The 24493-nt window shown below is 38.3% G+C and overlaps 1 protein-coding gene across 1 annotated transcript in view; it reads right to left on the bottom strand.

Annotated features, from left to right (window-relative positions):
- The window catches only part of LOC124038747 (CUB and sushi domain-containing protein 1-like), a 374488-nt gene that overhangs the window by 122184 nt on the left and 227811 nt on the right, over window positions 1-24493 (bottom strand). The window contains 9 exon segments of the mRNA XM_046354821.1: window positions 814-1001; window positions 1808-1946; window positions 2772-2963; window positions 3367-3569; window positions 4527-4653; window positions 5494-5685; window positions 11770-11926; window positions 19923-20092; window positions 21117-21305. Of these exon segments, the coding sequence (XP_046210777.1) occupies window positions 814-1001; window positions 1808-1946; window positions 2772-2963; window positions 3367-3569; window positions 4527-4653; window positions 5494-5685; window positions 11770-11926; window positions 19923-20092; window positions 21117-21305 (1557 nt within the window).

The following is a 24493-nucleotide window of genomic DNA, read 5'->3' as shown; positions in this document are numbered from 1 at the left end:
ATGCTAATGCCAATAACCTAAAGCTACATTTTTAAATGGATTTATACATTAGAAACACAGTAGTAGAAAACAAGAAAAATATGAAGTATATTACAGTAATGAGTATGAAAACAGAAAAAGCAATGCCATTTTTTTATTTAATCAACATTTAAATTACCTTAGTAACGGTGCATGGATGGGGGGGACTATGATATGGGAGATTGATTTACAGAAAAAAAAATGTTTTTAGACTTGGGAGACGACAAATCTCATCCAGGTCCCATAAAAGGTCATTAGCTGCTCTAATTGACAAAAGCAGAGCTAAATACAGGGCCGCCTGTACAAAATCAAACAGCAAATTATGCTATTGATTGGTATTAATAAATCTTCCAAGAAGAACGAGAGGTCAAAAAGTAAAAATACTATACACATCTGTTTTCATGGGTTTGTGAACTTTATGGTTAATGGGCTTAATAAATAAAACCACTTATCCAGTCGATCATCAATGCATTCAATCAAAAGGCATTTAATACAAAGACGTAGGTTGGAAAACCTACTGTTTTTCAGATGCTGAATAGCTCTCTATGAACAACAGGCAAAAGGGCCAGCTAATAAGGACAGCTAGCTGACAGGAAGAAACACATGCAATAAGGCTTTATCAATAAATAGTCTACAAAATATATTACCCAGTGGATAGAAATCTTTCATCCTAACAACCTATATCTATTGAAAACATTTCTATAGAGACATCAACTTTACAATATGGCCAGAGCTATACACTTTCAAAGGAACCTAGGATCAACTCCTACGAGACTAACATGATGCATCACTTGCCTTTGAATTCAATGGCAAAACCAGACATCCCGAGGGAGGCGTCACTTCTGAAGGCAAGGAAGAGGCTGTTCCCACTGCTCTCAATGCGCTCCGGGGCCTGGTTTCCCTGCAGGCTGCTGATCAGTGGACCATTGGAGTTCTCACCCTCATAGATGTGCAGGAAGTCATAGCTGGGCTCCATGTTGAAACTGCGAGGATACAAAAGAGAACCTAGGCCATAAAAGACTGATGCCTGATTCACACTATAGGGTCAATCAGAACCATAATGTGCTGGCTCGTATATTTCCTTTTCACATATTTCCTTTCACATGGTCTTTTCCAGCAACTATGACAAGGCCAGCCCGGCTCAGCCTGGCTTGACCCTGAATCAGGCATGTGGGGGCTGTCTGTACTGTCTATAACTGTTATTAGAAAGATCAGATCCGTTTTTTTTATTTTTCTCAGGGGAGTCAATGTAATTCCTGTGGGTACATACACAGCTAGCAAGTATTCTACATTCATCACACTGTAGGCCTATAACTCTGGGGCAGCAGGTAGCCTAGTGGTTAAAATATTGGACTTGTAACCGAAAGGTTGCAAGATCGGATCCCCAAACAAACAAGGTAAACATTTGTCGTTCTGCCCCTGTACAAGGCAGTTAACCCACTGTTCCTAGGCCGTCATTGAAAATAAGAATTTGTTCTTAACTGACTTGCCTAGTTAAATAAAGGTAAAAAAGTAACACAAGCTAAAATTATACATTTTATAAAAGCTATTCCATTTATAGGTATCATCTAGGGATATTGGATAATACAGTACAACACATCGATTTGGATAATATTTGAACAAAGGCAAACTATTTCACCTCAAACACAGAATTGTTTGATAGTGTTTGATGTTTGTTTACGGTAATTGCCAAACTGACAAAGACAGAGTGGATGCGCTCTTTCCATCTGTTCTTTGACTTTGGTCCTTATTACCGTGGGTGGCTCACAGCATAGCATGAGCGACATACCTTCTGAAAATTAGGGCTATAACAAAGTCAGGGTTGACTTTAATTCTCCAGTCACATTCTTTTCCTGGTGGGTAGGGCTGTGGATAGTTGGGTGATAGAATTACCCCAGCAGGGCCTGTCACGTTGCCGCCACAGGTAGCTATCACAACAAGGAGAGTGAGGGCAAAACATGTTTTAATACGACATTTCTCCAACACATTAAATGTTTACGGTGATTGAAGTGACAAAACAGGCCCCCATAGACATTCAGTGACAAACAGTAGTGATGGAATTCCTTCCTGCAACTGTCATTCAGAAGGGTTACTAGCATCTTTGCTTTTTCTTTTTAGCATTGTTCTATTGTCAATTTAAGTGTGTGTGCTAAGCAAAACCCTGTCAATCATGTGCTTGTTTGGGAGGGTCTGTGAGAGCAATATTTTTATAACCTTAGTAATCTTGCACCGTTACTAATGATTCGGCCTATAAATGGCCTTCCATCAAACAATTATCAGTGTTGTAGTAAACATGTCAAATGACTAGAAGTGACAAAGTGTACTGTCTGACAAAGGATTTGTTGACAATGGCAGAAAATTTCAGTTACTGATGAATCATTCTTCGCACAGGGATTCACACTCTACTGAGGCATGGTTTACATTCTTAAGGATTCATTCATTCTTATAATAAACATAATAATAAACATAAAGTAATTAAACTGATGCAAATGAATGGTTGGGTGCCCAACACCAACAGTAAGTAGTTCATAAAACACTGCTTACATGTATTTTCAGATACCACAAATCCTTCAATGAAAACAAGACAGTGGAACACTATAGGCCTAACATACAGATTCCAAATCACCTTTTTGCAGCAGAATAATCCTAAAGGGAACATCTACCTATTGTATAAACCCTTTGATGACATACAGGTATAGCCATGAAAATAAATGTATGATTTCTCCATTACTGTGGAGGTCAAACAAACATACCTATACAGGTCGGAGGGTCTGGCTGCCAATAGAACCTGTTATTGAGCTGTACACAGGTGATCTTGTCTAGGCCCTGGACCTGGTAACCTGGGTCACACTGGAAGGTGATAGTGTCCCCAGGCTCCCGACTATCCCCGTAACGTGTCCCATTTTGGGGAGTTCCGGGGTCATTACAGGTCGTCGCAGTAGTAGCTGAAATCACACAAATGAATCCTTTAGAAACATTTTGACAGGACGGTTTTAAATAATACATTTTTTTTCAGGCAACGGCTGATAAAGATATAAGCATAATTTCATGTGTTGAAATCATTGGACTGGCAGCAAACTGATTTGTGGAGACTAATTGTCTTTTAAATCATATTTCCAGAAAATATTTGCCATTTATATACAAATGCTATGCTCAATTTAATTTACATATATTTGTATGAAATACTTATTTGTCAAAAGGATTTGTCATAACAGTGTTTTATACATGGCCCACAGTAGGAAAAGAGAGGGGAATCTCAAGAAACATACTGTAACATTTGTCTGAAAAGCTACTGAATAGAATGTCATGTCCGAATTCCTCTGGTCCATTGTGACAGTTACTACTTACTTGAGAACTGAATGGAGAAGCCTGACTTGCTGATGAAGTAATCACTGTCAAGCTGGAGCGTTAGGATGTTGAAGGTGCTGTGGGTGTCTTCGGGTAGAGCTGACCCACTCCATTCCTTCAGCAGGAAACCCCCCTCTGTTGGACCGTCCCACACCTTCAGGATGTCATGAGCCACTTCCGTGTCAAACACTATGAAGTGGAGGCTAAATAGAGAAAGGGAGGGGGATATTGATTACACATTATGCACCTCCTTAAGAATTAGAACCTTTTATACTGAAGTCTGGTTTTACCATTGGTTTACATCTGTGACAAACACCTATACACTCAACAATACTCCATAAATCAACTGACCAAGGGTTGCTACTGACTTGTAATAAGAAAATATCATTGGAATTCTATAGAACCAGTTCTCAAGTAATGTCTCAGACCGATGAAACATCTATAATAGATCATTCTTGCTCACCAAACCATTTAAGGTAAGTTTCAGTTATCTTCAGCAATAATTAGGAAAAGAATGAGTTCCTTCCATTTTTACATTTTTACATTTTATTCAGTTAGCAGGCGCTCCTATCCAGAGCGACTTTAATTAGTGCATTCATAAAGATGAGACAACAACATATCACTATCATAGTAATTACATTTTCCTTTAACAAAGTAGTTAATAGCAAAGTCGGTGCTAGTAGGAAAAGACAAGTGTCATGAGATCTATTTAAGATACTATTTAAAGAGGTCGCGTTTGAGAAGATTTCCTTAATAAAGTCTAATAGCCAGTGATGTCAAATGTATCTCTCCTCCTCCTTCATCTGTAAATTGTTTGAACTGAATTGGCATATCTGATTTCTATGGCATTTCAAGCGTGCATAATTGGTTTATGCTTGGGGGTTATTGTTTTGTTTTTAAGAAGCCAGTAATGGACTTGAAGGAATAGATGCTAATGGTAGGAAGGCTAGCAGTGGGGTGAAATGCAATCAGCAATGGCACATTTAATCACAGCTTATTTTCCAAAAGTGCAGCAGAACAATTGCTCCGCTATACTAGACACGCCTCGCTATAAACTCGCTGATTTCATTTCAAATTGAAATGGAGTCAAGAAAAATTGGGCTATTGTGTATCTAATTGCCTATTCCAAGGGGGTGTGTCCCTATTGTGAGATACTGTACCTGATGGTTTTGCCTGTGTCCGCTTCGATAGACCAGGTACAGTGGAGGTTATTGTCATAGGGCGCAGGGTAACCCGGGGATAGTATCCGTCCAGATATTGCACCTGCGATGTGGCCTCCACATTCAGCTAGATAAGGAAACCAAAATGTCTCATATCATCAAAAATAGAAATCGGATTAAATAAGCCTTCTCTCTGGCATCAACCAGCTGAATTTATAAACATTACATAATACATCACATCATTACATGCAATTAAAAGAATCAAATATGTTCTCAAGCGTCTCAAAATACATGTGTATTATTTTAGTGACTGCTGACGACACTGGAAAAGAGGAGAGGATACCCCTATTATGTCACATCGTTCAAAGGAAATAAAAAATACAATGGCAGCCTAAGGCAATGTCATCTATTTTCCATGCTACTTTTCGGCTGTATGGAAATTTGTCTGAACCAAGCCAGGCTAATTAAGGAATGAGGCTGAAGAATGACACTGTAATGTATCAGTTCTCTCCAGTACAGAAAGCTCAGACTGTCCACACGTTTTGTATAGCTTTAGGGGCTATAATATAGCCAGCATTAGGGGATAAATGTTCATAGCTGTTAACTAGCGTACCGATTTCAGTATACTATAAATGACAGCATGTTAGCCCGGGGTTTGACTCGGAGTTAGCCTGAGAGAGCGTAACTGGCAAAGCTGGTCATATAATGGAATCAGTAGGATGTTAATAACAGTGAGAAAGAATGCAGACAACACAACAAATTCCATGTTGACTGGTAAAACGGTATAATATTTTCAAACGCATCAGATGAAAATGAATCCTTTGGTATGGGTATCTTGAACTTGACCATTACCATGGTAATTAAAATGTAAACAAAATGTTACTTAGGAATGGTAAGTGTTTCACCATAATAAGGAAATGTATCCTTGATGATGAGATTTGTTTATTTTCAGCTGTGACTCACTCACCTAGACAGGAAGGTAACGGTTTGTCCCAAACCCTACGGTCTCCACTTAGGCATGTCAGAGTGCTGCTTCCATGGAGAGTATAGCCAGGGTTACAACTGTACAATACAAATGTGTTTGCAAAATGGCCATCATCTTGAATCTTGTATCCGTAATTCGGAGTTCCTGGTTCTTCACACTTGACAAGGTCAAAACCTACAAAGACAGATTTGAGACTGTTACCCATTCAAACATAACAAACATTCATTTATTTTCATTAATGATAAAGGTTGAACAATAAAAAAGACATCTGTCTGGTGAAATAAAGCAAGCTGCTTCAAGCATTCTAGTTTGACTTTATATCAGTGATGCTTTTCATACATCAGCCTTGAGCATGCAATATTGTAGTAAAAGGTTATTGTAGAATGAATGGAAGCAGATATATCTGCCTCAACGCACAACTGCAATGCTCACTGGCATTATATATTTTTTTGTTTACCATCTTAAACTACTCTCTCATGAGAAATTCACGATATTGTACTTACAAAATATATACATTCTTGAAACAAGATACATTTGTGCCTTTACCTGTAGAGGTTGTCCATCAGACCACTTTCAACTAATGTGAAAGATAATACTGTTCATATAGGACGAGTAAACATGGACTAAACATACAATACGAGGCCTTTTTGTTTTTGGTGTACAGTGGTTCCTCCTTTAAAAGTTGCGTCATACTGCAGCCCACCTCTTGGCATTAGTAGAGAATTTAAAACCTTTTTTTGTAATAACGTAGTACATTAATTTTAAGAAATTTGGCTTAATTAATTAGATTAATATTATGGTGTTTCAATTCCAAGAAAAACAAAAAACAAAACCCTCAGGGTTTCCGTTAGGATGTAATGGAAAATATTGCGCAGTACAATGTGACGGTTGGGAGTAGGCTACAGCATAAGAGGATTGGAGGAATCTAAATTAATATCTAAAGGAAATAACATTTCCACACCCTAATTGTAGTGTAAGCAATACTCATTTTGCCTTTGGTAGGCCTACAGTATATCAACAACAAAAAATTAAATGGCGTGACACTCATTTAGAGGATTTGAAGATTCTAAATTAATGTCTAAGGGGCACTTTCCATTAGGATCTGTGATAATATCTGATCATATCTAAGGGTTTTTAATATCATTCTAAATGAATTAATAATAATAACAATAATAATAAAAATAATAATTTTTTGGAGATTTCGTTTTCATTTAACATAGAGTGAGTGAGAAAAAGGCCATTCTTGAACATGGGGTGAGACATTCTCACTAATTTGCAAATAAAACCAGTTTGTTATTTAGAAGGATTTATTTCTGAAGAAACCTAACTTGATTATTTAGCAGACATCACTTACTGATATTCAGGCAACACATATATCTTAAGAATATCATAGAATTGTCACGTCCTGACCTGATTTTAGTTTGGTCGGGGCGTAGTTGGGGTGGGCATTCTATGTTTGTTCTGTATGTTATAGTCCTATGTGTTTGGCCTGGTATGGTTCCCAATCAGAGGCAGCTGTCAATCGTTGTCTCTGATTGAGAACCATACTTAGGTAGCCTGTTCCCACCTGATGTTTATGGGTAGTTGTTTTCTGTGTCTGTGTTTTCACCATACAGAACTGTTTCGATTTTCATTTCTTTCCTTCACTTTGTTATTTTGTATTTTTCGTGTTCTAATAAATTATCTTGGACACTTACAACGCTGCATTTTGGTCCGATCCTTCCTATTCCTCATCTGAGGAGGACAACGATCATTACAGGAATATAATTGAACATTTTAATTTGATGGTTTCAGAGCAGCGCGAAACAGTGCTTGAATAGACGTCCACAGCGAGAAGGCTATATATAACGATATTTTGGAGATTATTATTATTAATTTTTTAAATGAGCGATTGTAATCTGAATAAAGGCCAAAATAATATTTATAATGGCTAAAATATAGCCCTGCTTATAGCCATAATGGTGCTGTACAACGTGACCGTGTGTTAGAAAGAGTATTTTCCAGTGAGCAACCATTTGATTGCATTCATTAGAAAACTTTGTTCCAATATTTCTGTAATTCAGAGTTATTTATTCCCATAGTAATTCATTAATGATCCATAACTAGATCAACATCGGCATTTTGAAAGAGTATTTTTATCATTATTTTATGAACGAAAGCATAAAAATGCGGATGAAGAAATACAGTACTGTACAGTATATGCTTTTACATTTGGATAACAAAGCGTTTAAAGCATTTTGAAGATATAAGACACCTGAATTTGTTTATTAGGCTACTGTGCAGTCCGACAAGTAAACATAGCCTACAGTACATAGTGTAGTAAACATGGGAATGTGTCAAATTCCTCACATAAGGGAGAGCAGGCCATGTCCAGACTTTCTCGTTGACCTCAAGTGCCTTCAAGAAAAGCTGCACTAGAGAATGTGGCCACGCGGGTGACCGGCGTTCTATTCCCTGATGGGGAGGAAGGAGTAGGCTGTTCTTAACTGATTCCATATGTGCTATTTCATAGTTGTGATGTCTTCACTATTATTCTACAATGTAGAAAATAGTAAAACATAAAGAAAAATCCTGGAATGAGTAGGTGTGTCCAAACTTTTGACTGGCACTTGGTTAATTAATTAGATTAATATGATGGTGTTTCTATTCCAAGTAAAAAATGAAAAACCCTCTGGGCTTCCATTAGGATGGAACGGAATATATGGCGCTGTACAACGTGACGGTCGGCAGTACAGTTCTGGGCTATTTCGCTAAAGAATCCCCAAGTCATGCAGGCAGGGCACACGGGAGCCCGGGGATCAATTCCCCAACGGGGAGGAAGGAATAGGCTGTCCTTGTAAATAAGAATGTGTTCTTAACTGACTATTCTCTAACCAATACCCAAATGGAGATTAAGTGAAAATAAAAATCTTGTTCATTTATCAAGACCAGTCCCCATGCTTGTCTCAGAGCAGTGCAAAATGGTGCTAAAATAGTTGTAGGCTTTAACTTCAAATCCTATTGCTTCTAACTTCAATATGCTCCTTAAATAAACAAGACCTACACCACTTTTAACAGCATATTACTCAACACTAGTGAGACTCATGTCGCCTACGGTAGGCCTAGAGTACATTGAAAAACATGACGTGACTCTCCGGCAATAATTACATATAGTGGATTGGAAGATTCTAAATTAAAACCGAAAGCCACCTCATGGGGCTACCGGTGACGGTCGGCACAGGTATCGAACCTGCATCTGTTTGCACTGCGGGAGCCCCCATCCACAAATCATCAAAATACAGAGAGGTGTTGGTAAAGGTATATTATCCTGCTAATAGCCCATAATGGATATGATAATACTGTACATGGTGTCCAGGTCAGGATAACCAAAACATTTCTTAATTTAATAAGACAATCAGAAAGAATGTTAGTACTTGTTTATTTTGATCCAAAGCCATGAATGAGTGAGTCACTCAGCTTTATGTAGTGGCCGGCTATATGACTGTGTCATCAACTTGATCATATATAACAATATTTTGGAGGTTATTTGGTTTTCAAAAAATGAAAGAGAGCGATTGTAATCTGATTAAAGGCAAAAATAATATTTGTAAAGGCCAAACATTTATTTATGTTTTTAGAGGGAGAGAAACCCTGGGCCAATTGTGCGCCGCCCATAAAGGCCAAAATGTAGCCCTGCTAATAGCCATAATGTCACTGTACAACATGGCCGTGTGTTTGAAATAATATTTTCCAGTAAGCAACAATTTGTTTACCTTCATTAGACAACATTGTTCCAATATTTCTCCGCAAATAATTACATTTAGAGGATTGGAGGATATTTCTGTAATTCAGTGATATTTATTCCCATAGCAATTCTATATGGATTCATAACTAAATAAACATCAGCATTTTCAAAGAGTATTTTTAGTATTATTTTATTAATGAAAGCATAAATCAAATCAAAATCAAATCAAATTTATTTATATAGCCTTTCTTACATCAGCTGATATCTCAAAGTGCTGTACAGAAACCCAGCCTAAAACCCCAAACAGCAAGCAATACAGGTGTAGAAGCACGGAGGCTAGGAAAAACTCCCTAGAAAGGCCGAAACCTATGAAGAAACCTAGAGAGGAACCAGGCTATGTGGGGTGGCCAGTCCTCTTCTGGCAGTGCCGGGTGGAGATTATAACAGAACATGGCCAAGATGTTCAAATGTTCATAAATGACCAGCATGGTCGAATAATAATAAGGCAGAACAGTTGAAACTGGAGCAGCAGCACCGTCAGGTGGACTGGGGACAGCAAGGAGCCATCATGTCAGGTCGTCCTGGGGCACGGTCCTTGGGCTCATAAAGCTGTTGATGAATAAATACTGTACTGCTGTTTTGAGTTGTAACACTTCAGAGTACTTAAGCATCGGATACATTGCAGGGTAGTAGCAGGGCTATAAAGAGTCTATTGTCCTGATAATCGGGCTACAAGTATTTCAAAATGGCACCAGCTGTCAATCACTACTGTAAATAAAAATATTGTTTACATTCTTTATTGTAACCACAATGTCACAAATAATTTTAATCTACCTTTCCAACTATTTTCAGAGTTTGGGATTAATTTGAATCATACTATGGTGTTTCTATTTCATGGAAAATGAAAAACCCTCTGGGTTTCCATTAGGATGGAAGGGAAATATGGAGCTGTACAACGTGACAGCCGGGAGTACAGTACTGTGATATTTAGCTAAAGAATCCAGTCCAGCGAGAGACCGGGGTTCAATTCCCCGACAGGGAGGAAGGGGTAGGCTATCCCTGTAAATAAGAATTTGTTCTTAACTGACTTGCCTAGTAAAATAAAGGTTCCACTAAGAGCATAACATTTCTACACCCTAATTGTCTAATTTTATTCTAACCAATACCCAAACGGAGATTCAGTGAAAATAAAATCTCATAGATTTATCAAGACCAGTCCCCATGCTTGTTTCAGAGCAGCGCGATACAGTCCTAAAATATATGTAGGCTTTTGCTTCTAACTTCAATATGCTCTTTAAATAAATAAGACCTACACCACTTTTAACAGCACATTATAGAGGATTGGAGGATATTTCTGTAATTCAGTTATATTTATTAGTATATATTATTTTATTAATGAAAGCATGAAGATGCCATTATTAGTTACATTGTTTTAGTTTGAACGTGCAAACTGGCACTAAGAACAGAGGGAACGTTCCCTAGTCCGCTCCATTATTAGAGCAATGCCCCTTAAATATTTTGGCAATGATTTTGTTTTCAAATAATGTAAAATGAGCGAGAAAAAGTATTTTTTGAACATTGTTAATAATTTGTAAATAAAGCCAGTTTGTTATTTAGAATGATTTATTTACGTTTTTAGAGGGAGAAAAACCAAACACCTACAGTCATCTCATGGGTCTCCCAGTCAAGGCCAGCACGGGCAATTTAACATCTGTAGCAACACAGCTTGCACTGCTATGCAGTGTCTTAGACTTTGTCTTATACACATTGCGCCACTGAGACAATATACAAAGTGACCGGTCGGGAGTGGCCTACAGTACTACAGTAAGAGCAAAATAATCATAACAAAATAAAATAATAAAAACCTTTGTGTAACAACAGGCTATGTTTACGTGTCAGACCGCACAGTAGCCTAATAAACAAATTCAGGTGGCTTATATCTTCAAAATGCTTTAAATGCTTTGTTATCCAAATGTAAAAGCATATACTGTACAGTACTGTATTTCTTCATCAGCATTTTTATGCTTTCGTTAATAAGTAATTATAAAAATACTCTTTCAAAATGCCGATGTTGATCTAGTTATGGATCAATAATGAATTACTATGGGAATAAATAACACTGAATAACAGAAATATTGGGAAAAAGTTGTCTAATGAATACAATCAAATTGTTGCTCACTGGAACTTTAGTAAGTAATACTGAAGTCGTGCACACTTTTCAATTTCTACTTAGGTTTATGTCGCCCACTCATTGTCAGTTAGAGACACAGTTGGACCCAAAAGCATAATCAGTGCTCTAACTCCCCCTTGAGCTGTTCTGAAGCAATGAGGTAGTGACGCAGAGCACCGTACTAAACCACAAATTACCTTTAACGTAAGCTCGCAACTTTTAAAGGAGGAACCACTGTAAGCTTAGAATTGGAAATTGGGTTAGTCTTGAGGGGGCCTGTTTCTCAGTAAAGCCTATTTGAACACGAATCAGGGAATATCTATAGAGGCTGTCTCACATTTGTTCTAGGACATGGTCTACCTACTGCTGTACGTCAGTCTGAACCCCTTATTGGTTTCAGTGCCATTGCTGTTGAACTCAATCCAGAGGTGATTTGAGGTACTGTTGATGACGACATTGTACATGTCTGTTTTGGAGAAATTCCCAAGAAGACGATATGAAGTATCCTTTCCGTCATACACCTGTTGATGAAAGAACAACACTATAAGGCACAGGTTTCTCAAAATACTATTAATGTTCAAGGGAATATAATAATAATAATAACAATATAAATAATAATGATAACGATTTACTTTAACTATATATATATATAATGCATTGATTACACATATCTGTAAGCATTTATTGAATGTGGTATAACAGGTCCTAATCGTATTATTAAAGGTTCATTAATGAAAAATATTTATAGTATATCCATATCGCATTCATGTCATGCTATGCAAGAGCTCATATTTAGGTATCTTAATAAATGCATCATTACAATTAGAGCTTAGTATCATTATTATGGCTGTTTCTCAAAAACATGCTTCTGCCAAACCACATTTAGAAAATAATGGTGATATAAATACAGTAGGACAAAAAAGTATTTAGTCAGCCACCAATTGTGCAAGTTCTCCCACTTAAAAAGATGAGAGTGGCCTGTAATTTTCATCATAGGTATACTTCAACTATGACAGACAAAATGAAAAGATAATCCAGAAAATCACATTGTAGGATTTTGAATGAATTTATTTGCAAATTATGGTGGAAAATAAGTATTTGGTCAATAACAAAAATTTATCGCAATACTTTCTTATATACCCTTTGTTGGCAATGACAGAGGTCAATCGTTTACTGTAAGTCTTCACAAGGTTTTCACACACTGTTGCTGGTATTTTGGCCCATTCCTCCATGCAGATCTCCTCTAGAGCAGTGATGTTTTTGGGCTGTTGCTGGACAACACGGACTTTCAACTCCCTCCAAAAATGTTCTATAGGGTTGAGATCTGGAGACTGGCAAGGCCACTCCAGGACCTTGAAATGCTTCTTGCGAAGCCACTCCTTCGTTGCCCGGGCGGTGTGTTTGGGATCATTGTCATGCTGAAAGACCCAGCCAAAATCTCACGAAACATGGCCCCATTCATTCTTTCCTTTACACGGACCAGTCGTCCTGGTCCCTTTGCAGAAAAACAGCCTCAAAGCATGATGTTTCCACCCCCATGCTTCACAGTAGGTATGGTGTTCTTTGGATGCAACTCAGCATTCTTTGTCCTCCAAACACGACGAGTTGAGTTTTTACCAAAAAGTTATATTTTGGTTTCATCTGACCATATGACATTCTCCCAATCTTCTTCTGGATCATCCAAATACTCTCTAGCAAACTTCAGACGGGCCTGGACATGTACTGGCTTAAGCAGGGGCACACGTCTGGCACTGCAGGATTTGAGTCCCTGGCGGCGTAGTGTGTTACTGATGGTAGGCTTTGTTACTTTGGTCCCAGCTCTCTGCAGGTCATTCACTAGGGCCCCCGTGTGGTTCTGGGATTTTTGCTCACCGTTCTTGTGATCATTTTGACCCCACAGGGTGAGATCTTGCGTGGAGCCCCAGATCGAGGCAGAATATCAGTGGTATTGTATGTCTTCCATACACCTTTGGACAGGTGTCTTTCATACTGATAACAAGATCAAACAGGTGCCATTAATACAGGTAACGAGTGGAGGACAGAGGAGCCTCTTAAAGGTCTGTGAGAGCCAGAAATCTTGCTTGTTTGTAGGTGACCAAATACTTATTTTCCACCATAATTTGCAAATAAATTCATTAAAAATCCTACAATGTGATTTTTTGGATTTTTTTCCCCTCATTTTGTCTGTCATAGTTGAAGTGTACCTATGATGAAAATTACAGGCCTCTCTCATCTTTTTAAGTGGGAGAACTTGCACAATTGGTGGCTGACTAAATACTTTTTTGCCCCACTGTATAAATATATATATATATATATATTTATATATACGGTATATATATATATATAGCCTGTACTAGCCCCATTTCCCCCACCAGCCGGGGGAGGCCCGTGACTTATATTCTTCTTCTTCTTCTCACTGAGGTCAATAGTGTATGGGGTCCCCACAGGGTTGACTCCTCAGGGTAACTTTTATGGCTCAAATTGTGTAGTTGAGGGTCATAACTCTTTCGTAACTCATTAACTGCCCTCCTGCACATCACAACTAAGTTGGTCACACTGGTCTATAACTCACACATGAAGGGTCTATTAATGAATTCAATGCAGTCAAAGTAAAGTCAAATCTATTTCCCCATGCATAAAGCAGTTATGGCTAAGATCATTTAATTTGAATGCTTTGAATTTCATTCTTTGTTAAATCTACTCAAGAAAATTCAAACTGAAAAATGCCAACAGCATGATTCATCGGCGATGTCCTCAGCAATTGTTTTCTGTCCTACGTCTGGAAAATGTAAATAAAATGTAAATATTTCCTTTAACATTTGCGTTGTGTCCGTATTCTTTTTGATAAATGAGACATTTTTATAAATGCTTTATGAATGGGAAAACAGAAATGACAGCATGTTGACTGCATAGACTTCATACATAGACCTTTTATGATGACGTTATAGATAAGATGACAAACTGCTAAGTTAATTACCATGAAGTGATTAGCTATAAATGCTTTATGAATGGGAAAATAGATTTGACTTTACTTTGACTGCATATAATTCATACATATAACCTTCATGTGTGCGTTATAGCCCAGTATGACCATCTTAGGCCTAACTTTGTTGTGGAGGAGGGCTGTTAATTAATTACGAAAGCGTTATGATATAACCCTCAACTACATGATTTGATATGTAAGATTTACCCAGAGGATTCAACCCTGTGGAGATCTTCAAGCACCATTGACCTCAGAGAGAAAAAGAAGAACATAACTCACAAGCCTATACTGGCTGGTGGGGCAAATGGGGCTAGTACAGGCTATATATCAGCATATCTTTCTAAACGTCGTTTGGCCTTTTGGCATATTCCCTACCACTGGTACGAAAGCACACTTTTGTGAACAGCCATAATGATGACACTACTCTGCCATTGTAATGATACATCTATTAAGATACCTAAATATGAGATCTAAATCTTGCAGAATGTAAAGTACATGAATGTACTTTAGATATGTCATGGATATATCTAATTAACCTTTAATAATGCAAGTGGGAACATTCATAACAAGTTCATCAAATGCTAATAGATGTGTAATAAATGCACTATGGATGTGTAGTCAAAGTAAATCGTTACCATAATAACATACAGTACCAGTCAAAGATTTGGACACACATACTCATTCAAGGGTTTTCCTTATATTTACTATTTTCCACATTGTAGAATAATAGTGAAGACATCAAACTATGAAATAACACATATGGAATCATTTATTAACCAAAAAAGTGTTAAACAAACAAAAATCTATTTAATATTTGAGATTCTTCAAAGTAGCCACCCTTTGCCTTGATGACAGCTTTGCACCTTCTTGGCATTCTCTCTACCAGCTTCATGCGGTAGTTACCTGGAATGCATTTCAATTAACAGGTGTGCCTTGTTAAAAGTTCATTTGTGGAATTTCTTTCCCTGTTAATACATTTGAGCCAATTAGTTGTGTTGTGACAAGGTAGGGGTGGTATACAAAAGATAGCCCTATTTGGTAAAAGACCAAGTCCATATTATGGCAAGAACAGGTCAAATCAGCAAAGAGAAATGACAGTCCATCATTACTTTAAGAAATGAAGGTCAGTCAATACGGAAACTTTCAAGAACTTGAACATTTCTTCAAATGCGGTTGCAAAAACCATCAAACGCTAGGCTCTCATGAGGACTGCCACAAGAAAGCAAGACCCAGAGTTCTCTCTGCTGCAGAGGACAGGTTCATTAGAGTTACCAGCCTCAGATTGCAGCCCAAATAAATGTTTCACAGAGTTCAAGTAACAGACACATCTCAACATCAACTGTTCAGAGGTGACTGAGTGAATCAGGCCTTCATGGTCGAATTGCTGCCAAGACACCAAACCAAGGACACCAATAAGAAGAAGAGACTTTCTTGAGACAGGAAAATCGAGCAATGGACATTAGACTGGTGGAAATATGTCCTTTGGTCTGATGAGTCCAGAGTAGGTGAACGGATGATCTCTGCATGTGTGGTTCCCACCGTGAAGCATGGAGAAAGCGGTGTGATGTTGTGGGGGTGCTTTCATGGTGACACTGTCTGTGATTTATTTAGAATTCAAGGCACACTTAACCAGCATGGCTACCACAGCATTCTGCAGTGATACGCCATCCCATCTGGTTTGTGTTTGGTGGGACTATCATTTGTTTTTCAACAGGACAATGACACAAAACACACCTACAGGCTGTATAAGGGCTATTTGACCAAGACGGAGAGTGATGGAGTGCTGCATCAGTTAACCTGCCCTCCACAATCACCCAACCTCAACCCAATTGAGATGGTTTGGGATGAGTTGGACCGCAGAGTGAAGGAAAAGCAGCCAAGTGCTCAGCATATGTGGGAACTCCTTCAAGACTGTTGGAAAAGCATTCCTCATGAAGGTGGTTGAGAGAATGCCAAGAGTGTGCAAAGCTGTCATCAAGGTAAAGGGTGCCTACTTTGAAGAATCTAAAATATATTTAGATTTGTTTAACACTTTTTTGGTTAATACATGATACCACGTGTGTTATTTCATAGTTTTATATCTTCACTTTTATTCTACAATGTAGAAAATAGTAAAAGTAAATAGAAACTCTGACTGGTACAGTTAATATTTATCAGACACTTATCAAATGCCACTGACAGTCATTCATATTTACATTTTTTTTTACATATGGATGGTCCCGGGAATTGAACCCACAATCATAGCATCGCAAGATCCATAATCTACCAACTGGGGTACAGAGGACCACAGTAGCATGCTATTTAATAGCATACAGTACACAGAGTGTGAATTACACCATGTGATTCAGGGGGGGTCTCAATTTTATTTTAAATGTAAATGATTTACCTTTTAATCTGGCATGAACACAACCAGTCATGATATTTTCATCTGATTTGATGCGTCTTGTTGCCAAATTTACCTTTTTTGTAGCCTAAAATGTCGGGACACCTGAAATGGGTCTGAAACTGTCCCTGGAAAAATGGGACGGTCAACCTAACATACAAGTTCGATTTACTAGACAAGGCTACAATGTGTATTACCATGAACGTCAAATAGGCCTACCAGTAGCCAGTGATGTAATGGTAAAAATAAGGTAAGTCAATTCTGAAATCCTGTCTCTTTCTAAAAAAAAGGTAACACTCCCTATACTTTCAATGCCTTTTTCTGAAAATCTGAGTAAATGGTGTTAACCCTCCACTAGGCCTACACCACTGTCGGTTGCCTACCCTCTTTTAGCTGAGACAATTTAACACACATGAATACACCCAGAAGAGGTAGCCTACATTCAACATAATACATGAGTAGAATCAAAACATGTTTTGATACTGTAAATCGCTAAATGTATTTTCTTACATTAATGGCATTAATTACAGTGTTATTTGTCATTATTAAGCATTTAACAATTGAATTAGAAAATGTAACTTAAACCTTGTATGAATCATGGATCTTGGAGAATGCCCTGTAACTATGCCTACATAATATTTCACCATGAAATGTTTCGCCATGAAAACAGCTCATGGGCCCCATGGGCACACAAAAAATTGAATGCTTCAAACCGAACGTTAACAACAGTAGACTTATAAGTCACATTATAGGCCTACTGTCATTTTTGTATAGCCAGCCTGCTTGTTGGATGGATTGGATGCGCATTGGTGTCTAGCTTTAGGCTAGTTGTCTAGTGATATTGTCGACCATCATCAGCTGATCCAAGAAAGAAAACAAATATTGATAGAAAATGTTAAAGCTAATTAAATGCTCCATTACTTCTAGCCACGGAGAACACCAGTACCTATGCGCATCTGAAAAACAAAGCAATGAGCGCTCTAAACAGCTGACTGACAAAAGCAAACAATGACAAATCGACGGATGAATCTAATACATTGGAATAAAGGCTATTTTTTATCAAGGACACATGGCAAACAAATGGCGAAAATGAGGAAGTACAAAGAAAAATCTACGTGTAAGGGAGCTCCGCTGAGGCTGAAATTCAACACTACTAAATGGACAGCACCACCACATAGAAATAAATGGTTTAAACCATGACAAAGAGGTGGGGGTGTTTGTTTAATTTAGAAGCTTTTATTTTCATATTTACCACTGTAAAACATATTTAAGACTACATTTTAAAGAAATAGGAGAATGGTTCAATTAGCATTATTTAGAGACCCCTTCCAAACTTTTTGTTGCATTTAGGGCAGCTAATGTCTCATTCAGGGGAGCTAAGCCTACCTGGCTCCCCTGTAATTCACACCTTGACTGTACAGTATGCAGGCTCTTGCAGTAGAATTACATTATTCGCAGAGTGGCAGTGCGAGTAGTTTGAGTGAGCAGTTAGCATTCAATCAATCAAGAAAACAATAAAGATACATATTCTACATACATACTATGAATGCATACGCAAAGGAAAAATATTTAAAGTGTGGGCCTTCCAAAGGTTAGTGATCAAGACAAAGGGAAAATCATGTTCATGTGGGGAAACCGGAAGGGTGCCATTTCCAAATAACATACTGTATATATTGAGTGTACACAGAAAAGTGTGCTGTTTAATAAAAAAATAGCAGAGGTCATCATAAATCAATGTCAGTTTTCCAATTTTCTAACGCAGTTAACATCGTTTCAACCCTGAGCAGAGTAGTAGGCTGGGTTACATAATTCAAGACCAAAATGAGGAGAAAATATCTTTCCTGTGGTTGACTAAGCATTTCCAATGCAGAAGAAAGTTTCAAGACCAATCCATTTACAACATAAAAGACAATTAATTTGGAAGAACAAAATGTAAAAATTAAAACATTAGATGAATGCAACATTATTGGGAATTCTTCAGTCTCGGCAAAATCATTATAATACAAGAAACCCAATGGCAAACAATGCAGGAGGTCGGAGAATCCTTGAACCCTTTTGCTCCCCAATTTCATGGTATCCAATTGGTAGATAAAGTCTTGTCTCATTACTGCAACTCCCGTACGGAGTTGGGAGAGGCAAAAGTCGAGAGCCGTGCATCCACTGTAACACAACCCAAACAAGCCACATTGCTTCTGGACACAATGCCCACTTATCCTGGAAGCCACACCAATATGTCAAAGGAAACACCGTACACCTGGTGACTGTGTCAGCGTGCACTGCGCCCAGCCTGCCACAGGAGTTGCTAGTGCGCGATGGGACAAGAATATCCATGCCGGCCAAACCCTCCCCTAACCCGGATGACACTGGGCTAATTGTGCGCCACCCCATTGGTCTCCCAGTCGCAGCCAGCTGCGACAGAGCCTGGACTTGAACCCAGACTCTAGTGGCACAACTAACACTGCAATGCCATTGTGCCACTCGGGAGGCCCATAATCTTTACTTTTTACAGCAATAAGCAGTGCCACTTCTGTACATTAGATAGCACTATAATGGGAAATAGTCGATGTAAGATATCCAATAAAACTTTAAATGTATTCTTTCAACCAAGAACTTTACCATTAGGATAAACAATCCTTCCTGAATCCCCTTCCACTTCCTCAATTATTGGCTATTAGATGCACAGAATGTATGATGAAAGATTAACAAAAACATTTCATTGTACAAGCCATATGCACAGGCATTTCAGATTTCTCATATGATGTTACACTCAAAGAGAACACTTATCCTCTCTTGTTTTCAATAACATATCTGTATAATTAGTGGTCTTCAGGGATTGTTAAAAACGTATTTCCCTCACGGTGCTCTCTATGCCTCAAGCTCTGGTACCATGTAATTTTAATGAAGGCATTAATAGTTCATGATCTGACTGAGTCACTAGCTCTGGTCTCCTACAAGTTACCTTCGGTCATATTCCAACTGCATTCAAAGAGATGATGGTGCAGTGAAAAAGTCCCACATTGAGCCCTTTATTAACCATTTACACACCTTACAGTAAGAGGATTATGCGTAGGGCAGTATTTATGTGTAACATCAACCGAGTAAATATCCAGTGTAGTGTATGAGTGATGTGCAGTGTGTGTGTGAGACTCACCTTCAGGTAATCCCCCTCATGGAGCTGGAAGTGAGTGGCTGTGACACGGATGCCCTTCCCTGTCTCCGTCTCAATGCGGTAAATGCACTCATGGTTATTGTCATAATTGGATGGGTAATTGGGTGATAGCAGAACCCCCTCACTCCCAACGGTAGTGGCTCCACATTCAGCTAGGCAGAGAGACAGAGCGAGAAAGAGCAGGAAAGAGAGAGACAGAGCAGGAGAGAGAGAATGAGCCAAAGAGAGACAGAAGAATGGAGATAATTTGATATTAAGACATTTCATGGCAATCTGGGTTTGAAGCAAGAAAAATATCTTGATTAACTTTAGAGAACTGTCAAATTTCCCTACACACTAGAAGCTGCTCATTCCACAGAACGATAGAGAGAGAGAGAGAACGAGAAGACCTGTGAGAAAATATACAGTATATCTGGCGGTCATGAAACTGAAGAGGGGCATTAAAGGAGCAGTTTAACCCAGAGTGAAGAGTTCACCACAAATATTCAGCAGGTTGAACCCAGAATACTTCAGCAGCTGCTGCTCTGTTACCCACTGATGGGCCAATCAGGTGTTGCCCCTGTTGGAATATTACCCATTGGCATATTGATGAATCGCCACAACAGAAACTTGAGAGGAATATGAATGAATGATCGGCTCTCTGCATCAAGTGTGTGTTGGTCACAAAGGCTCAGAGCTGTGCTGGAATTGGATGTCCTTGTACTTAATATTGTGATGTTGTTCCTCAGGTATAGAAGCAGATGTTGTCTGTAGAACTTGAGCTGTGTGAGCTTGAGCCCGAGTTAAGTTATCGTGGGGTGATTGCCTAATTTTCTCTACTGAACTTTTTATGGGAAAGCACAAGGTTCTTTGTAAGGGATGACAAAATGACAGCCAGATAATCTGTTAGCACAATAGATATGATATGTGTTTTACTGTGTCCAAACTCTGCCCTGGTTTCATGCTCTGCCCATAATATAGTACGTAATTGATAATAGGAACGAGTTATATTCTTGAGATTTTTTCTGCAATTGAGGTAAATCAATCAATCTATTAGAAACTAGCTCATTCACTTGCATTACACTGTATGTTCAGTATAGCTCATTCTCCTGTCATGGGTAAAGTACAGTACCAGTTTTTTCAAAGTACAAGTATTCCCAGTTTGTCCAAACGAAATGAAAGCATGTGTCCACCTACCCACACACCTTGGCAGGGCTCCACTCCAGACCCTCCGGCCTCCCCCCAGGCAGGTGATCTTGTGGTCCCCCTCCAATCGATAACCCGGGAAGCAGGAAAAAATGAGTGAGTCCCCCACGCCAAACTGGAAACCAACTCGCCGGCTGTAGGCTGGCACTCCTGGATCTTCACAAGGCTCTAAGCTGTACTCTGTGGAATACACCAACATGTTTATTAACCCTCAAACTACCATCACGCAGTATTTTACATACGTGGACATTTTGGCCCCAGAAGCTATTGGAAAAAGCAACAATCATCGCAAAATATCAACTTAATTCTTGTTAAAATATCTTTAGACATGTAAATAATGTTATCTGAAATATACATTTACCATTGTGAGGTGGCAGCGTAGCCTAGTGGTTAGAGTGTTGGACTAGTAACCGGAAGGTTGCAAGTTCAAACCCCCAAGCTGACAGGGTACAAATCTGTCGTTCTGCCCCTGAACAGGCAGTTAACCCACTGTTCCCAGGCCGTCATTGAAAATAAGAATATGTTCTTAACTGACTTGCCTGGTTAAATAAAGGTAAAATAAAAAAAATAACTGACTTATGTTTTAGCAGAATTACAGTTATTTTGCATATCCTATAAAACTAAAATACTAAAACTAAAATAGGTTTAGTACAATCCACTAAAATGCAGATTTGCCATCATTTGATTGTAGAATAATTTCATTTTTAAAATGTAGAATTATATGTGTTTTATAGTTATGTGGTAAAAATGACCAGAATTTGAAGTCATCTAAAATGTAATCTACGTAATCCCCAAAAGTAATTATTTACTGCATCATGAGAAGACCATAAGCAATAACTAGTAATGTTGCATACTCTAAGGTTAAAATCTCACCTTTTTGGTAAAAAATAGTTATAAATTGCTGAGGTGTAGTCACATTTAAAGACACATTTAAAGACACAAGCTCACATTGTACAAATATGAAAATATGAAATATTCTATATGATGTATTTGGTATTCAACAAAACTGTATGAATAAGGCTTGAAATTACATCAAAATTAAAATGACTAAATATAGTACAATAACATAAAAAATATTTAACCTTCCTTATAACTGTAAAGTATATATTTGTATGTTTAGTGTTAGAGAAAATTTGCATAATTTCTAAAGTTCTCTCTTGATCAAAACCCTTGTGAACGTCACACAATTAATCTTGCCCATCTATGACTAACATAAATAGTTATTTGTTTAAAATCTATTCATGGATATAAATCAGTATCTGAATGTGCTATAGTGATGAAACCACTCTCAACTGCTGTGCTACGATGTAAGGATGTACAGTACGTAGCCTCGTTATTGTTATGTACATTTCTTGTGTTACTTTTTGATTGATTTGATTATTTAACTTTAGTTTATTTAGTAAATATTTTATTAACTCTATTTCTTGGGCTTGTAAGTAAGCATTTCACAGTAAGGTACACCTGGTCTATTGTGATAAATGTGACAAATACAATTTGATTTGATTGTAGGAATGTGCTTTGTTAATGGATGTGAAGTAGGGAGAGAGCCAGGAGTTGGACAGCCTGAAGAGCGAATAAAATGGTAGAAGGGAAATCCCAGCTGGTTTCAGATTTCACATTCGGTTGGAACTGGTACCAGAACCATGCAGGCAGTGGTGTAGTGGAGGGTGTACACAGGTATACAAACTTATTTTAAATAATTTCTTCACATTTTAGGCGCAGCAATATACACACACGGCAGTAGGACTACGCGTGAATGTTCAAAAATGCTATTTGTGGAAACACACCATTCTAAAATGTGCACAGCACATGCAAGCGGTTTCATGGACATAGATGGAAATATCCCTTTGAAATAGGAGGGATTTAAAGATGCAACAACTATCATGGGTTGTTAATATGATTAGGATAATACCATTAGCTGCTATACAATCACATACAGTTGAAAGAAAGCCAATAGAACAGGAGATGCCTTTATAATGCCTTTATAAAAAATAATTGCCTCCACATTTCTATGGTGTGTTTTTGACTATAGGCTAGGTAAAAGAGACATGCCTCATAATATGAAGTAGAACTTCCAGGTTTCAAACAATTAAGGAACAGGAAAAATATAGCGATGCTAATGATAGGCATAACCGTTGTAAAGGTTTTCCTCCTCCTCTTCTGAGGAGGTGTAGCAAGGATTGGACCAAGATGCAGCGTGGTAAGTGTCCATGGTTGTTTATTTAAAAACATAAACTGAAAACTCAATGAATACAAAAACAATAAACGTGAACAAAACCGAAACAGTACCGTGTGGCGAACAAACATAAACACAGACACGGAAACAATCACCCACAAAACAACAGTGAAACCCAGGCTACCTAAGTATGATTCTCAATCAGAGAGAACTAACGACACCTGCCTCTGATTGAGATCCATACTAGGTCCAACACAGAAAATCAACCTAGAAACACAAAACATAGAATGCCCACCCAACTCACGTCCTGACCAACAAAAACAAACAAATATCACAAGAACTAGGGTCAGAACGTGACAACCGTTCACTGGCAGATGGAAAGGCTTTCCCAAAAACGCTCTCTATTAATAATGTTAACTAGCTACAAAGTACACAGTAAGCATTAAACAATTGATATTTATAAAAGTATCGCGTGGTAGTGCATGTTTGAAGTCACTAACTTCATACTCCATTGGAAAACTGGATTACGTTGTGCAATATGACGGAGGTCACAGAGAATTACGTTTTTATAAAATACGACAGATTGCTGCACAAAAAGAAAAGTCCCTTCAAATCAAACTTTATTTGCCTCATGCGCCGAATACAACAAGTGTAGATTTTACTGTGAAATGCTTATTTACAAGCCCTTAACCCTTAACCAACAGTGTAGATGTCATGTTTTGTCATTTATTATCTTGTCTTGTCCCTGTGCTTCCCATTCTATTCGTTTCCCTCTGCTGGTCTTATTAGGTTCTTTCCCTCTTTCTATCCCTCTCTCTCCCCCTCCCTCTCTCACTCTCTCGCTCTCTCTTCTCTCTATCGTTCCGTTCCTGCTCCCAGCTGTTCCTATTCCCCTAATCAATCATTTAGTCTTCCCACACCTGTTCCCGATCCTTTCCCCTGATTAGAGTCCCTATTTCTTCCTTTGTGTTCCGTTCCTGTCCTGTCGGTTCCTTGTCTAGAATTCACCGTGCTGTGTTTGTGTATCGCCCTGTCGTGTCGTGTTTTCCTCAGATGCTGCGTGGTGAGCAGGTGTCTGAGTCTGTCTGGTTCAAGTGCCTTCCCGAGGCAACCTGCTGTTCACCTGCTGTTCAAGATCGAGTCTCCAGTTTGTCCTCGTCATTTCGAGTGAAAGTTGTGTTTTTTGTTTGTA

This window comes from Oncorhynchus gorbuscha, linkage group LG06, assembly GCF_021184085.1.
Source record: "Oncorhynchus gorbuscha isolate QuinsamMale2020 ecotype Even-year linkage group LG06, OgorEven_v1.0, whole genome shotgun sequence".
Classification (NCBI taxonomy): Eukaryota; Metazoa; Chordata; class Actinopteri; order Salmoniformes; family Salmonidae; genus Oncorhynchus; species Oncorhynchus gorbuscha.
This window is presented reverse-complemented; position numbering and strand designations above follow the sequence as displayed.